Source organism: Somniosus microcephalus, chromosome 10 (genome assembly GCF_052327205.1).
Source record: "Somniosus microcephalus isolate GS21.2 chromosome 10, FLI_Smic_1.0, whole genome shotgun sequence".
Classification (NCBI taxonomy): domain Eukaryota; kingdom Metazoa; phylum Chordata; class Chondrichthyes; order Squaliformes; family Somniosidae; genus Somniosus; species Somniosus microcephalus.
This window is the reverse complement of record NC_140996.1, coordinates 147,745,850-147,763,851: the sequence shown is the minus strand read 5'-3', so window position 1 is coordinate 147,763,851 and position 18,002 is coordinate 147,745,850. Positions and strand designations below refer to the sequence as shown.

The 18,002-nt window shown below is 43.8% G+C and overlaps 1 protein-coding gene across 1 annotated transcript in view; it reads right to left on the bottom strand.

Moving 5' to 3' along the window:
* Positions 1-18,002, bottom strand: part of cnot11 (CCR4-NOT transcription complex, subunit 11) — a 37,204-nt gene that overhangs the window by 17,400 nt on the left and 1,802 nt on the right. The window contains exons 2-4 of the mRNA XM_085998941.1: positions 15,597-15,761; positions 7,304-7,456; positions 6,045-6,247 (exon numbers count right to left, since the gene is read on the bottom strand). Of these exons, the coding sequence (XP_085855067.1) occupies positions 6,045-6,247; positions 7,304-7,456; positions 15,597-15,761 (521 nt within the window). The remainder of the gene's footprint in view (positions 1-6,044; positions 6,248-7,303; positions 7,457-15,596; positions 15,762-18,002) is intronic.

Here is an 18,002-nt window from a genome sequence, read left to right as displayed (position 1 = left end):
GGCCTAGAAAATCCCTATCTTAGCACCACCTGTTAGCGCTGGCATCGTTGCGGAAAATGGCGGCCGTCCCTCTAGCACCCTTCTCTGGCGTGGGACTCGTTGGCCACCATTTTGGTGAGGGCCTTAGCACTGCCGATTGAGCGCTGGACCTGGAGATGCAAATGAAAAGAGCGTAACATCATGCTCTGCGAATTTTGACCTCAGTGCTGGGTCCTAAGCTCGCTGAAAAGCGAGTGTCCAACAGACTGACAGATGCTGTCAGCACTTCTTAAAGGGACAGACACATCTTTCAGGTAAGTTTGCATTTAAGCTTTTGGATTGGATTTTTTTATTTGATTGAACTAGTAGCTTGGTGCAATACATGTTAAAAGTTATTTAAGTGTGCAGGGAGTGCTGCTGGACGCTTGTAAGGCCTCGGATGGTAAAGGAAGGCCTCTGAGAAGACAGAAAATGCTGGAAATACTCAGCAGGTCAAGCAGCATCCATGGAGAGAAACAGAGTTCACGTCTCAGATCGAGATGCTGCCTGACCTGCTTAGTAGTTCCAGCATTTTATGCTTTCATTTCAGATTTACAGCATCCGCTCGCAAGAGGAAGGATTCAATTCAGACAGCCTATTTCTGGCCGAGATATCCGGGATGGAAACATCTGCCTGCGGTACCAGTGACCACAACCCCAATTCCCCTTTCAATATTTGTCCCACACCTTACCTTCCCTCTGTTAATGACCATCAGAGCGTCCTCTTGGCCACAATGCTGAAATAAAGGCCATCACAAAGCAAACTTTCTAATCCAACTTTATATATCTATCCATCCAATGTGACTTTATATATCTATCCATCCAATATGACATCAAGAAATCAACTAATCACTCTTGTGCATTCCCTTAGTGACTGTCTTGTGTGTATCTTTGCCTATCCTACTGATGTCATGCAGTGTTACCCCAGTGGCTGCAGCATGGCTGGTGGAAGGCTGCTAACTTTCAGTGGGGGACACTGCAGATGGCCTTGCAGGACGAAGTCTAGGAGCTGGTGGCTGGGAGTGTGAAATCAAGTGACAGTGTTTCTTCTTCTTCACTCTCCTCTCCCTCTTCTTGGTCAACCACTGGCTGGACAGGCTGCATTTCTTGGGTGTGTGAAATGAGGAAGGCACAAGGGTGGAGTTGTGGTGAGGGGAGGGCAGGAAAGCAAGAGGTGCATGCGAGGAAGAGGATAACATATGAGGATACCAGCATCTTGTATCCTTTCAGCCCCGCCACTGGCTAAGAGCTCACCCTTGCCCCTGCCAAGAATGGCCAGCACCGTCTCCTCCAAGTGGGTGAGGTGAAGCTAGGAATGGGAGGTGTGCCTCGTGTTTTATAGATTGTTGGTAGGTGAGTGATTGGGCAGGGGCAGGGGGGTCGTGTATTGAGCAGTGTGTGAGGCTAGTGGTACAGTTGGTAGGAGACGGCTTTTGAAGATGCATTCACTGACCTTGACCACTGGTCTGAGGTCATGAAGCTTCTTTGGGCACTGGAGCCAGGTCGTGGGGGCAACACTGCTGGCAGTGACAGCCTCGGTGATCTGGTCCCGCATGCTTCTTTCTGGAGGACCTCTCTTGCAGTGTACTCTGGCACAAAGCTGGAGTGCTGTGTGTGAGACCCTGGGTGCCCCTTCCCTGGCTTGCTGAGCCATTTGTTAGTGCTGAAGCACTTTTAGCATTTTTTGAGGTGCGGAAGGCAATTCGGCTTTAAGAGCTGAAGACTCCCATTCGGGAATTTCTTTTAATGTGAATTTTTTTTCCAGAAGGCAACTGAGCTGCAAGGTCTAAAAACTGCCTATTTTTACATGATTTTTATTTTTTTCAATTCAGAAGGCAGTTCACTTTTAAGAGACCAAACTGCTTTCTGAAATGGCAGCCTCGCTTTAACAGGAGGCTATTCGTGGTACAAGACGCTACAGCCACGCTACATTGGGGCCTCCTGCCGGAACGAACACCACCAGAACAGCGTTGCAGTGTTTTTAGCGCTGGGCTAATGTTAATTAGCCACCAGCATCAATTTACCAGTCCTGCCAGCGCCACCATTTTCAGCAGCCATTAACTTGTGGCACCGGCAAATTTAAACTAGTATTGAATTTCTAGGCCTATGTTTCATTGAGATCACCTCAGTCTTCTAAATGCCAGAGAGTATAGGCCCATTCTACTCAATCTCTCCTCAGGAATCAATCTAGTGAACCTTCGTTGCACTCCCTCCAAGGCAAGTACAGGAAACTTTGTGCTATCTGGCACCGACGGGACCGAGCTGCTGCCGTTCCCTCAAAACTGCCGTACACTCCAGAGCTAATGTTGAAACATCCGTATGAATCAACAAACCCTGTTGCTTAGCAACAGCCTCTAAACAGTCGGCAAGCGTCTCTGTAGCGTCTCTAGCTGAAGCTGTTGCTTAGCTACAGACGTTGCAGAGCTTGACTGTTCAAAAAAAGAAAAGAAACGACATGAATAAAAAACGGCTCCCGATTTTTGCCGGTGGCTCGAGCTTGCCGGACGGTTCGCCTCCGGATAACACACAGTTTCCTGTAGATCCTTCCTTAGGTATGGAGACCAAAATTGTACACAGAACTCAAGGTGCGGTCTCACCAAAGCCCTGTATAATTGCAGCAAGACTTCCTTACTCTTGTACGCCAACCCCTTTTGTGATAAAGGCAAACATACCATTTGCCCTCCTATTTGCTTGCTGTACCTGCATGTTAACTTTGTTTTGCGTACAGACACCCAAATCCTTCTGAACACCAACATTTAATAGTTTCTCTCCATTTAAAAAATATTCTGTTTTTCTATTCTTCCTACCAAAGTGAATTAACTTCACCTTTCCCTACATTATACTCCATCTGCCACTTAACCTGTCTATATCCCTTTACAGGCTCTTTGCGTCCTCCTCACAGTTTACTTTTACCTAGCTTTGAATCGTCAGCAAACTTGGATACATTACACTCAGTCCCTTCATCCAAGTAATTAATATAGATTGTAAATAGTTGAGGCCCCAAAACCGATCCTTGCGGCACCCCACTAGTAAGGTGGTAGAGAGAAAACGGGGAATTATAGACCGGTAAGCCGGACATCGGTAGTGGGGAAAATGCTAGAGTCCATTATAAAAGATGTAATAGCAGAGCACTTGGAAAACAGTGACAGGATCGGACAAAGTCAACATGGATTTACAAAAGGTAAATCGTGCTTGACTAATCTACTGGAATTTTTTGAGGATGTAACTGGTAGATTAGATAAGGGAGAACCAGTGGATGTGGTGTATTTGGACTTGCAGAAGGCTTTCGATAAGGTCCCGCATAAGAGATTAGCGTGCAAAGTTAAAGCACATGGGATTGGGGGTAAGGTACTGACTTGGATAGAGAACTGGCTGGCAGACAGGAAACAAAGAGTTGGAATAAACGGGTCTTTTTCCGAGTGGCAGGCAGTGACTAGTGGGGTACCGCAGGGATCGGTGCTAGGACCCCAGTTATTCACAATATATATTAATGATCTAGCCGAGGGAACTAGATGTAATATTTCCAAGTTTGCAGACGACACAAAGCTGGGTGGGCGTGTGTGCTGTGAGGAGGATGCAGAGAAACTCCAGTATGATTTGGACAGGTTGGGTGATTGGGCAGATGCAGTATAATGTGGATAAATGCGAGGTTATCCACGTCGGTGACAAAAACAGGAAGACAGATTATTATCTGAACGGCAATAGATTGGGAAAAGGGGAAGTGCAACGAGACCTGGGTGTCCTGGTGCATCAGTTGCTGAAGGTAAGCATGCAGGTGCAGCAGGCAGTTAAGAAGGCAAATGGTATGTTGGCCTGCATAGCGAGAGGATTCAAGTACAGGAGCAAGGATGTCTTGCTGCAGTTGTACAGGGCCTTGGCGAGACCACACCTTGCGTATTGTGCGCAGTTTTGGTCGCCTTATCTGAGGAAGGATGTTCTTGCCATGGAGAGAGAGTGCAGCGAAGATTCACCAGACAATACCTGGGATTCCAGGAATGACGTATGAGGAGAGATTGGGTCGATTCGGCTTATATTCGCTTGAGTTTAGAAGAATGAGAGGGGATCTCATTGAAACGTATAAAATTCTAACAGGACTAGACGCAGGAAGGGTGTTCCCGATGGCGGGGGAGTCCAGAACCAGGAGTCACAGTCTAAGGATAAGGGGTAAGCCATTTAGGATTGAGATGAGGAGGAATTTCTTCACCCAGGAGAGTGGTGAACCTGTGGAATTCTCTACCACAAAAGGCAGTTGAGGCCAATTCATTAAATATATTCAAGAAGGAGTTAGATATATTTCTTAAGGCTAAAGGGATATGGGGAGAAAGCAGGGACAGGGTACTGAATTTGGCTGATCAGCCATGATCTCATTAAATGGCGGAACAGGCTCGAGGGGCTGAATGGCCTACTCATGCTCCTATCTTCTATGTTACAGCCTGCTAACCTGAGAATGACCCATTTATTCCTATGCTCCGTTTTCTGTCCTTTAACTAATCCTCTATCCGTGCCAATATATTTCCCCCCAACTCCATGAGCCCTTATCTTGTGTAACAACCTTTCGTGAGGCACCTTATCGAATACCTTTTGAAAATCCAAATGTACTACCATCCACTGGTTCCCCTTTATCTACCCTGCTAGTTACATTCTCAAAAAACTCTAATAAATTTGTCAAACACGATTTCCCTTTCATAAAACCATGTTGACTCTGCCTAATCATTACGATTTTCTATGTGCCTTGTTACCACTTCGTTAATAATGGATTCCAGCATTTTCCTGATGATTGACCTCAGTCTAACTGGCCTGTAGTTCCCCGTTTTCTCTCTCCCACCTTTCTTGAATAGCAGTGTCACATTTGCTACCTTCCAATCCTCTGGGAACATTCCAGAATTTAGGGAATTTGGGAAAATCTCAACCAATCCATCCACGATCTCTGCAGCCACCTCTTTTAAAACCCTAGGATGTAAGTCATCAGGTCATGGAGATTTGTCAGCTTTAATTCCCATTAATTTCTCCAGTACTTTTTCTTTACTAATATTAATTACTTGAAGTTCCTCACTCTCATTTGACCCTTGGTTTCATTCTTCACTGATTAAGGAAATGGTGGTCATGTTCACTTACATTTACAGTATTTCCATTAAACAGTTTTCAAGGGGCCCACATAGCTCCTGACCAACCTCTTTTTCCTAATATAATTGTAAAAAGATTCTGTTGCTTTTGATATCTCTTGCAAGTTTCTTTTCATATTCCCTTGTTATAAGCTCTTACTTTCTGTTTGGTCACCTTTTGTTGTTCTTTGCATCTCTCCCAGTCGCCAGGATCTGTGCTTTTTTTTTGTTGCATTTTTGGACACTTTTTCTTTTAGTTTACGTTGTTCCTTACCTCTTTTGTCGTCCATGGCTTTTTTTTTTGCAAGTAGAGCTCTTGCCCCTTAGGGGTATAAACTGGTTCTGTATCACGTTAAATTCTTTTTTGAACATCTTCCACTGATCTTCTGTCATTTTACCCATTAACAGATTTGCCCAGTTTACTGTGGACAGTCTCTGTCTTATCCCATTGAAGTCAGCCGTACCTGAATCTAGAATCTTAGTAGCCATTTTTCATTTCTCCCTTTCAAACACAATGTTGAACTCGATTATATTATGACCGCTATTAGATAAATGTTCTTGCACGTTAGGCTGTTAACTAAATCTGGCTCATTACTCATTATTAAATCCAATATGGCCTGCCCACTTTGGTTCTAGGACATATTGTTGCAGAAAACAATCCTGAACACAAGAAATTTGCTACCTTTCTGCTTATCCCAATCCATATGAAAGTTAAAATTCCCCATTAAAAACACTCTGCCCTTCCCTCCCTCATTATCAGGAAACACCAGGCCACCATTCAGTCATCTCTTAATTGCAGAGCTGATTGGGACTCACCAGATGGAACTGGCAATCATAGGTGCAATTCCATAACATTAAGTGTTGGTGCTGCAGCTCATTGATGCTCGAAATGATTCAGTTTGAAGTAATACTTATTTGCATTTACCTGCGTTTGTTGTTGTGCAGATAAGGGACTCTTGAAAGCTTTTGCCATGATGCGCTTAATTTCCACCCCAGTGCTGTTTTTAACACACATGGTTTTATCCCACTGGATTGTATGATCGGGTTCTGTTGGGTTCAGCCAAGCTAGCTCATCCTCACACACATGAAGTGGAGGAGCAGGCCGAATAAACTCTGGCCGAAAGTGACCTTCACATAAGAAAAAGAAAGCCATGATTAACTTCTTCGTTTTCCACTCGAGAAAAGTTGACAGGAAAAATATATTGGAAAGTCAAATAGTTGATATGTCTTCAAAATATTAGAAGTGGTTGTTTGACAGAATGCAGAAACTCCAGCCGCATCAAATTTGTATCTTTGGTCAAGATAAAAGAAATGACACCATGTTTTAAGGAGATGAAGGAATCCACAGTAGCTGTATCTATAGAGCAACTCAGAACCAAAAGACATGTCTACAATACCTCTAACAACAGACATAACAACACAATTACACCATGCATTCCACTAAGTGCTCCCTTTTATTTTGTCTTAAGAGCAATATTTTCTTATGCCTGGGAAACTAAAATGTGTTTTTTTAAAGCATCAATCCATTTATTTTGCTTTACAGATTAACCGCTTCAAAAAACATACCGACACAGCACGTGTACTGTTCTCAAGCTGTAATTGAAGGAAGAGAGACCACCACATTGACAGCTTAACAAAGCCCAGCTCACAATCTGGGAGTATGTGCAGGGAGGAAGGCCGAGTGGCTTATGCATGCAGAAGATGGATTTCTTCACCCCTCCCTCACCAAACAAACAATCAAGCTATTTAGGAAATCTATGCAGCCAAGTTAAAAATGGTGTATATAATAGGATGATGCAGCTTTGCACCAAAAATTTCCCACTTTAGATTTATTGTCAGGGGAAGTGGTCATTAACACAGGGGATTATAGCCAACCCACCCGCTTCCTTCCCTTTCCACGAATCTACTATTACTACACGATATAACTGCCAGGAGGTCCGGATAGCCTCGACTGATATTAATGGTGCCCATTTCTGAGACGACTGCTAAGCTAATTCAGTCCCACACCAGACACGGTGTGCTCTTCTAGCACTAAATAATTTACCAATCATAACAAAAACTGGCAAAACATCTTCATTGAAAGAAAAGGGCAGATTTGAACTTGGGTTCTGTGAATGAGAGTCAAACATTCTACATCAAGAGCACTTTTGCTAACATCTTAAACATCAATTTAAAACGACCTACTTTCTATTGGTGGCCTTGGTCCACTCACTAAAGCCTCTATAATCTGAGTTGCTACAGAACTGTCAAATCCAGAGTTGGAAGAGTCGGGATCAGGATCAGGGAGTATGCTCGGAAAGCTGGCTTTGCTCTGTGTTGGTAATTCAGACTGGCGCTCTGCAGAATGAATAAAAGATTATATACAAAGTGTACAAATGTATAAAGTTGATTAATATATAATGGACAGTTACAGATAAACCGAATTTGACTCCCTTTATGCTGCAGTTATTTGCACCACTTCCTGTAATAGATGCAGTTCTGTTGCTGCAACATTTATTTTCTTTCTTTCCCCTTCCTCCTTCCCCTGACTCCTTGCTGAGGTATAGTTCCAGATAGCAAACAGCAACAAGAACCCCAATTAGTTTTCTCCTTCCTAACCCCAACTGTTGCCCAGCTGAGATCATTTCACTCAGCACACATTGGGGATCAAACATGGGATCTTCATGATCTAGAAGGCTTAGCTAATCTGTGGAGAAAGTCACCGAGCCAATAACATTTGACATTTTTCCTTGTACTACTTCAAAACTCTAAATTCTCATTCACAAAAGATTGTGTTCAGCAATTTGAAAACTTAGGAGTGATGCAAAAGACATATGCAGATGCCACATTCAACGAAGGTCATAACTGTCTCAATGTAATCTTGAGGGGTATGGGGAGCTACCTGCAAATTCTGTAAACAGCTTTTCCTGAATTATAGTGGATTTCTCATGTTATTGACTGCAAATGCTGGAAATCTAAAAACAAAACACAGAAAATACTGGAAATACACAGGTCAGTCAAGAGTTAAAGAGAAAACGTGAACTTCATAAACTTCCAGCGCATCCAAAACTCTGCTACCTGTATCCTAACTGGCACCACCCCGTTCACCTGTGCTCCCTGACCTACATTATCTCCCGGTCCTGCAACGCCATGAATTTAAAGATCTCATTCTTGTGTTCAAATCCCTCCTTGCCCTACCTCTGTAACCTCCTCCAGCCCTACAACCATCCGAGATCTCTGCGCTCCTCCAATTCTGGCCTCTCCGATTTTCATCGCTCCGCCACTGACAGCCGTGCCTTCAACTGCTTTAGCCCTAAGCTCTGGAATTCGCCCTCTAAACCTCTCCGCCTTTCTCTCCTCCTTTATGACGCTCATTAAAACCTACCTATATGATTAAACTTTTGGTCACCTGTCCCATTATCTCTTTATGTGGCTCGGAGTCAAATTTTATCTGGTAAAGCTCGTGAAGCACCTTGGGGCATTTTACTATGTTAAAGGCGCTATATAAATGCAAGTTGCTGTTGAAGAATAGTTTATGGGGGCCTGGAGGGAGCAGAGTGAATCAGGAATGCACCGACTGATGCAAGGCCGCAGCTGAGGGGGCGCTCGTGTTTCAGCAGGGCCACAGATTCAAATTGTGGAATTGCTGAGACCAAATGACCACATGGCCCAGAGAGGAGCAAAAGATCAGGGAAGCACATTATAGAGACAAAGAGCAAACTATAGGTTCAGTGATGGGGGTGGGAAAACTATCACAGCAACAAAAAAATTGGCTAAATCTCACCAACCCCAAGATTTGATTGGTCTTTGTGATTACTAGACTCATTAACTACATTAACGCTCAGTTACACTATTAGAATTCTACAGACACAATGGCAAGATTTTTAATCTCCAGAACTAGCCGCACCTCTAGCCAAGCTGTTCCAGTAGAACTACAACACTGGCATCTACCCGACAAAATGGAAAATTGCCCAGGTTTGTCCTGTCCACAAAATACAGGACAAATCCAATCCAGCCAATTCCCACCCCATCGGTCTACTCTCAATCATCAGCAAAGTGATGTAAGGTGTCGTTGACAGTGCTATCAAGCGGCACTTACTCACCAATAACCTGCTCACGGATTCTCAGTTTGGGTTCGCTAAACATGGACAAAAAAGCTGAGCCAGAGGCGAGGTGAGAGTGACATCAAGGCAGCATTTGATCGAGTGTGGCATCAAGCAGCCGTAGTAAAATTGAAGTAAATGGGAATCAGGGGGAAAACTCTCCACTTGCTGGAGTCATACCTAGCACAAAGGAAGATGGTTGTGGTTGTTGGAGGTCAATCATCACAGCCCCAGGACATCGCTGCAGGAGCTCCTCGGGGCAGGGTCCTAGGACCAACCATCTTCAGCTTCATCATCAATGACCTTCCCTCCATCATAAGGTCAAAAGTGGGGATATTCGCTGAGGATTACACAGCGTTCAGTTCCATTCGCAACTCCTCAGATAATGAAGCAGTCTGTGCTCGCATGCAACAAGACCTGGCCGACATTAAGGCTTTGGCTGATAAGCGGCAAGTTACATTTGCACCACACAAGTGCCAGGCAATGACCATCTCCAACAAGAGAGAGTTTAACAATCGCCCCATGACATTCAGTGGCATTATAGAACCATAGAATATTACAGCACAGAAGGAGGCCATTCGAGCCTGTGCCGGCTCTCTGCAAAAGCACTTAAGCTAGTCCCATTCCCCCGCAGCCCTGCAAAATTTTTTCCTTCAGGTATTTATCCAATTCCCTTTTGAAAGCCACGATTGAATGTGCCTCCACCACCCTTTCAGGCAGTGCATTCCAGATCCTAACCACTCGCTGCGTAAAAAGGTTTTTCCTCATTTCGCCTTTGGATCTTCTGCCAATCACCTTAAATCTGTGTCCTCTGGTTCTCGACCCTTCCACCAATGGGAACAGTTTCCCTCTATCTACTCTGTCTAGACCCCTCATGATTTTGAGCACCTCTATCAAATCTCCTCTCAACCTTCTCTGCTCTAAAGGAGAACAACCCCAGCTTCTCCAGACTATCCACATAACTGAAGTCCCTCATCCCTGGAACCATTTCTTGTAAAGCTTTTCTGCACCCTCTCCAAGGCCTTCACATCCTTCCTAAAGTGCGGTGCCCAGAATTGGACACATTACTCCAGTTGAGGCCGAACCAGGGTTTTATAAAGGTTCATCAGAACGTCCTTGCTTTTGTACTCTATGCCTTTATTTATGAAGCCCAGGATCCTGTATGCGTTTTTAACCACTTTCTCAACTTGCCCTGCCACCTTCAATGATTTGTGCATTATACCCCCAGGTCTCTGTTCATGCGCCCCCTAGTTTATATTGCCTCTCCTCGTTCTTCCTACCAAAATGTATCACTTCGCACTTTCCTGCGTTAAATTTCATCTGCCACGTGTCCGCCCATTTCACCAGCCTGTCTATGTCCTCTTGAAGTCTATCACTATCCTCCTCAGTGTTCACTATACTTCCAAGATTTGTGTCATCTGCAAATTTTGAAATTGTGGCCTGCACACCCACGTCCAAGTCATTAATATATATCAAGAAAAGCAGTGGTCCTAGTACCAACCCCTGGGAAACACCACTATGTACCTTCCTCCAGTCCGATAAACAACTGTTCACCACTACTCCACGTTTCCTGTCAATTTTGTATCCATGCTGCCACTGTCCCTTTTATCCCATGGGCTTCAACTTTGCTGGCAAGCCTATTGTGTGGCACTTTATCAAAAACGCCTTTTGGAAGTCCATGTACACCACATCAACTGCATTGCCCGCATCAACCCTCTCCGTTACCTCATCAAAAAACACAATCAAGTTAATTAAACACGGTTTACCTTCAACAAATCCGTGTTGGCTTTCCTTAATTAATCCACACTTGTCCAAGTGACTGTTAATTTTGTCCCGGATCATCATTTCTAAAAGCTTCCCCACTACCGAGGTTAAACTGATTGGCCTGTTGTGGCTGGGTTTATCCTTACACCCTCATTTGCAATCCTCCAGTCCTCTGGCACCACCCCCGTATCCAAGGAGGATTGGAAGATTATGGCCAGTACCTCCGCGATTTCCACCTTTACTTCCCTCAGCATCCTTGGATGCATCCTATCCGGTCCTGGTGACTTATCTACTTTAAGTACAGCTAGCCTTTCTAGTAACTATCAATTTTTATCCCATCCAGTATCTCCACTATCTCCTCCTTCACTATGTCTATGGCAGCATCCTCTTCCTTGGTAAAGACAAATGAATAAGTACTCATTTAGTACCTCAGCCATGCCCTCTGCCTCCATGCATAGGTCTTCATTTTAGTCCCCAATTGGCCCTACCACTCCTCTTACTACCCATTTACTATTTATATGCCTATAGAAGACTTTTGGATTCTTTTATACTAGCTGCCAATCTATTCTGATACGCTCTCTTTGCCCCTCTTATTTCCTTTTCCACTTCCCCTCTGAACTTTCTATACACAACCTGGTTCTCATTTGTATTCTCAACCTGACTTGTGTCATACACCCCCTTTTTCTGCTTCATCTTACTCTCTAACTCTTTCATCATCCAGGGAGCTCTAACTTTGGTTGCCCTACCTCTCCCCCTTGTGGGAATGTACCTCGACTGCACCCGAGCCATCTCCTCTTTAAAGGCAGCCCATTGTTCCATTACAGTTTTGCCTGCCAATCTTTGATTCCAATTTACCTGCCAATCTTTGATTCCAATTTACCCAGGCCAGATCTATTCTCAACCCACTAAAATGGGCCTTCCTCCAATTAAGTATTTTTACTCTAGGTTGCTCCCTGTCCTTTTCCATTGCTAATCTAAACCTTCTGATACTATGATTACTGTTCCCTAAATGTTGCCCTACTGACACTCGCTCCACCTTATTCCCCAGAACCAGATCCAGCAATGCCTCATTCCTCGTTGGGCCGGAAACGTACTGATCAAGAAAGTTCTCCTGAACACACTTCAGAAATTCATCCCCCTCTCTGCCCTTTAGATTACTATCCCAGTCTATCAGGATAGTTGAAGTCCCCCATTATCACTACTCTATAGTTCTTGTACACCTCTCTAATTTCCCTGTAAATTTGCTTCTTTATATCCTTCCCACTACTTGGTGGCCTATAGAATACCCAGTAGTGTAATGGCACCTTTATTATTTCTTAACTCTAACCAAATAGATTCTGTCCTTGGCCCCTCCAAGACATCCTCTCTCTCCAGCACTGTAATATTCTCCTTAATCAATACTTCCACCCCAGCTCCTTTCTTTCCTTCCCTATCTTTCCTGAACACCTTATATTTAGTACCCAATCCTGTCCTTTTTTGAGCCAGGTCTCAGTTATCGCCACATCATCATTCCCATGTGTCTATTTGCACCTGCAGCTCACCAACCTTATTTACCATGCTTCGTGCATTTACACACATGCACTGTAAACCTATCTTCGACCTTCTTGTATTCTCTCTTAGTCTGACCCCACATAATACCGTACTATTTGTTACTCCAGTGCGATCTGTCTTTCCCAATCCTTTGTGCACTTTGTTTTTCCTTTCTAATTCTACATCCTGGTGCCCATCCCCCTGCCAATTTAGTTTAAACCCTCCCCAACAGCATTGGCAACTCCCCCGCCCCCAACCAAGACATTGGTCCCAGCTCTGTTGAGGTGCAACCCGTCAAGACAGTACAGGTCCCACCTCCCCCAGAACCGATCACAATGTCCCAGGAATCTAAAGCCCTCCCTCCTGCAACGCATTCATCTGCTCGATCCTCCTATTTCTATACTCACTAGCTCGTGGCACCAGGAGTAATCCGGAGATTACTACCTTTGAGGTCCTGCTTTTTACTCTCTTTCCTAGCTCCCTAAAATCTGCTTGCAGAACCTCATCCCTCTTTCTAACTATTTTGTCGATACCGATATGGACCACAACCTCTGGCTGTTCACCCTCCCCCTCAGAATGTTCTGCAGCCGCTCAGTGACATCCTTGACCCTGGCACCAGGGAGGCAATATACCATCCTGGAATCACATCTGTGGCTGCAGAAACACCTGTCTGTTCCCCTAACTATCGAATCTCCTATTATTATTGTTTACCCGATCTTCCTCCTCCCCGCCCGTGTACAGTTGAGCCACCCATGGCCTTGGGTTTGGCTGAACTCCCCAGAGGAACCATCACCCTCACCAGTATTCAGTACTGGTTACAGAATGAGATGCACTCAGGGGACTCGTGCGCTACCTGCCTGGTCCTCCTGGTCTGTTTGACGGTCACCCATTCCCTCTCTGCCTGCACAGTCTTATGCTATGGTGTGACCATTTCCTGAAACGTGCTATCCACGTAGCTCTCAGCCTCAGGGAAGCACCACAGTGACACCAGTTGTTGCTCAAGTTCTGAAATCTGGAGCTTGAGCTTCTCCAGCCAACGACACTTCCTGCACATGTGGTTGTCCAGGACACGGGAAGGGCCCTGGAGTATCATTGCTGAATCCCTCACCATCAACATCCTGGGGGGTCACCATTGACCAGAAACTTAACTGGACCAGCCACATAAATACTGTGGCTACAAGAGCAGGTCGGAGGCTAGGTATTCTGCGGCTAGTGTCACGCCTCCTGACTCCCCAAAGCCTTTCCACCATCTACAAGGCACAAGTCAGGAGTGTGATGGAATAGTCTTCCACTTGCCAGGATGAGTGCAGCTTCAACAAAACTCAAGAAGTGCAACACCATCCAGGACAAAGCAGCCTGCTTGATCCAATACCTTAAACATTCACTCCCTCCACCACCAGCGCACCGTGGGTGCAGTGTGTACCATCTACAAGATACACTGGAGCAACTCGACAAGGATTCTTCAACAGCACCTCACAAACCCACGACCTCTACCACCTAGAAGGACAAGGGCAGCAGGCATATGGGAACATCACCACCTCCAAGTTCCCCACCAGCCTGACTTGGAAATAGATCACAATTCCGTCATTGTCGCTGGGTCAAAATCCTGGAACTCCCTATCTGACAGCACTGTGGAGTATCTTCACCACACGGACTGCAGTGGTTCAAGGCGGCGGCTCACCATCACCTTCATGAGGGCAATTAGGGATGGGCAATAATTGCTGGCCTTGCCAGCGATGCCCACATCCCATGAATGAATAAAAAAAATTAGATAGCTAGATTTCTCCCGGCACCACAGACCATTAATGGGGGACAGGCAGGTGACAAGATCGCAAGGAAACAGTAGGCACCCACACCAGCAAATGAATGAGAATTGCCATGGTAACACTGTTATTCCTTCTCCGTCTGCGAGAAGTTTCCCATTATGTGATGAGAGCAAGTTGCAGGTTTTACATGCTGCACAATCCAGTATTACCCTTATTTTTGATGGTTCAACAAATTTGAGAATTCAGAAATGGGAAACATATTTGAAGTTCTCAAGGGCTCTCATAGTATTTCAGCACAATGTTTCAGAGCACCGTTAACATTCCTACCAAACTGATGAAGGGTTACACCTCATCTAACCCAACAGATTACTAACTAACCTTCTGGGTGTTTCCACCATGCACTGTTTGTGTTTCATTATGAAAAATATTTTGCAGACATGAAAAAAAATGACCCCCAACTAGAAATACCACAATGCTTTAATTGCTTCCACATATGCAGCTCCACAATCAAATCAAACCTAGTACCATGGTGATGGTTGTTTGGAGTGCTTTGGTCAGATTTATTTTATTTTGTGCAATTTGTCAGTGTGGCAGCAAGAAAAATCTGATATTTGCACAAGTCTAATTCATTTCAGCTATATAGACGGAAACTAAAAAAAATTGTAAGTTTCCATTGCGGCATTGTCCGATACACGAGCAAGTTGTAACTTAATTGTAACAGGGCATTTTTTTAAACCACCCATCAAGAAAAGGTGGAAAGGAGTCAGTTATAGAATTGGAAAACACTTGATGGATTCAGAGAATGTCAGAACGGTTCATCTTAACCTGGTCAGCCTTTAAATGTATGACCCATTCTTCATACAGAATTCCTTCCTGTCCCTGAAAGTTTTTAAGCTTTCCTAGTCTCATTTTGTAGTTGGGAGTTCACATCATCTCTTCCATTGCCCTTAACATCTAAACATGACACCCAGACTATTTTGTTTTTCAGCCTCAACCTGCTAAATTTTGCTGCAAAGTTCAGCAGTAGCACTCATAAAATAAGGCAGATACCAATCAACTCTTATAAACACCAGTTTGAGGCACAGAGGTTTGTTTGTGTGTGTTGCTACTATGACTCAAAATTCACTCAACACAGATAAAGTGATTCTAGCTTCTATTTCAAAACAGAATATCTATTTAGCTGCAACAATTACACCATGACAATTTTGCCAGCTGCAGAACATGTATGTGCACTCACAAGGCAATTCAATAAACTGAGATCTGCAGGAACATCAGCTGAACTTACTCCAATTGCAGCTTTGTCAAAGAGTATACATATACAACAATTTCACTCACCTGCCAAGGCCAGCTGCAGACCACTAATGTCTACAGACTGAGGCATGTTACCCACATCCATACACGCAATCTGACGGGGAGTTTTCTTAAACAGCTCTCTTGGAGGAGCCAACATCAACTGAGAAAGAAAAAACTTCTCTGGGGGAGTAATAGGTGGCAAGAACCCTGTCAAACAGCACAAACAAAACAAGGTTCAGTCTAGAGTTTAATTTATTTATTACGTAATTAAAAATTATTCAAACATTAGCAAAACCAAAGCATGAAAAGTGCAAACAGTACTTTAGAAAGCTCTGAAAATTGAGTATTTATTGAGATTTATATTAGTGAAATGCCATTTTCTTTGTATGTTTAAGAGCTGTAATTTCCCACAGGTTCCTCTCAGAATACTATACTCCATAAAATAATGTGTTCCTGAAAGATAGCAAAATGCAATTTAAGATATACACTTGACTCGCTTTTCTAAATTGTATTTCTCCACCATTCCCCGATGAAAACTAGAGTCAAGCAGCTGGTTCCTAGAACGCTGCTGCTTTTAAACTTGTTGCTAGGTGTGTAGGGCAGGTTGACTTATCCTCTACTTTAGGGAAGGAGACAATAACAACTTCCATCCAAACTTTCTATGGCCCCACTAGCTTATTCTTAAGCCATCCAATTTTTCCAAAAATGCTAATTTAAGATTGATAATTTAAGATTTGCCCTGGCTATATGTTTCAATGCTTAGATTTATATTAGCAACATGAATAAGAGAGGTCAAACAAGAGACAGCACAATGGCCTGTAATTTGTGGTCAGCGGCGAAGCAAAGGCGCCCACAGAGATCTCGCAATCTTTGTGTCGAGATGTTTGCCTTTTTCGACGTTGATTGATTGCAGTGCTGTGTCATGAGAATTCCCAGCGAAAAGCTGCTGTGATGTCAACAAACTGTTGAAGCAGCCAATTACATTGAAGAATTCTCACCAGGAAATGAGAAGCTGCTTTTATCCGGACTTTTTAAAAATGTTAGCGAGAGAAAAATAAAGATTGGGACTCTCACATGGGGATAAGGTAGAAGCCGAAATATCATGAGCAAACTTTAAAGTTTATTAAAAATTGTAATTTTTTTTATCATAATGGAGAAATTTGGCACTCCACAAATATAAAAATTAGTTTTTCAGGGCCAGAACGTTTGTTTACCTGTCAATACACTGTTAAAACCCTTATTCTAACTAGGCTGAACATTTAATGGGGTATTTAACAGCGATATTACTGTGGATAATCCCAAGTTTGTCAGTTTCACTGATTCCACTGACTGCAGGCTATGGGGGGAGGGAGGGAGGGAGGGGAGGCCAAAGCGCTGCCAGTGTTGGAGCAGTGAATGACTGACCGCAACGTCAGGATCATGCGCATCTAAATGCGGAAATCCTGAAGTTGCGGTCAGTTTCAGAGGGGTAATGGCAGCGAACGCTGTCAGTTCGTCGTCATTAGCCACCGCAAATTCTGGGCCATTCGAGGGCTATTTGCAACCCAGCACAAACTCTCCCTCATCCGGCAGCTCCACTACCAATTACTTAAATGCAGGGAGATAATCAATTGACCTCTGAACAAAAGTATATTTTTTTCCATATATATCTTACACAGCATCTTTAAAGCTCACCAACTTGCTACAATTCTAAAATGCTGGGAAAATAAAACTTTAATATTGAAATTATTTCTAATCTTCAATAGCTCTTTGGATTTCACAGATTTACACTCAGATAAGAGTTTAAATAAAAACCAATCCAGTTACCAATCAGTAGGCCAGCGTAAATCAGGGAACTTATGAACTATCATTTGCTCCCCGCTACAATGCAAAATTTAAGCTCAGGATGTAAAAGTAGTAGTTCATATCTCTGTCCTTTGAGCTACTGAAACCGGACTCATTCAGTTTTCTCAGCTGTATTGGCGCTACATTAAAATCAATTCGGTGGAATTAATATTTTTCCAAATTTTACATTAAACAGGGGTTAGGTATAGCAGTCTCAAGACTGCTTTAAAAATCTACCTGAAATTGAATCTCAGAATAGCATCTGCTACACCAGTAGGACATGTACATTTCCCACACCAGCCATTCTTCTGAGCACGAGCTCAGATTACTAATTTGTGCTGATTTATGGGCAGCTTTGCACTATGGAATCCCAATTAGTAACTCGCTGAATGTTGCCTAAACTAGTTTCACATTGGAACTTTTGCAGCACCGGGGGGGCGGGGCGGAGACTTTCACCCAGGCGGAGCTGAATTTGAACTGAAGTTGAAAGAACAATGGTTCTAACACGATAACAAAATACTGCAGATGCTGGAAATCCGAAATAACAACAGAAAATGCTGGAAAACTCAGCAGGCCAGGCAACATCCGTGGAGAGAAATTAGAGTCGACGTTTCGGGTGAACCC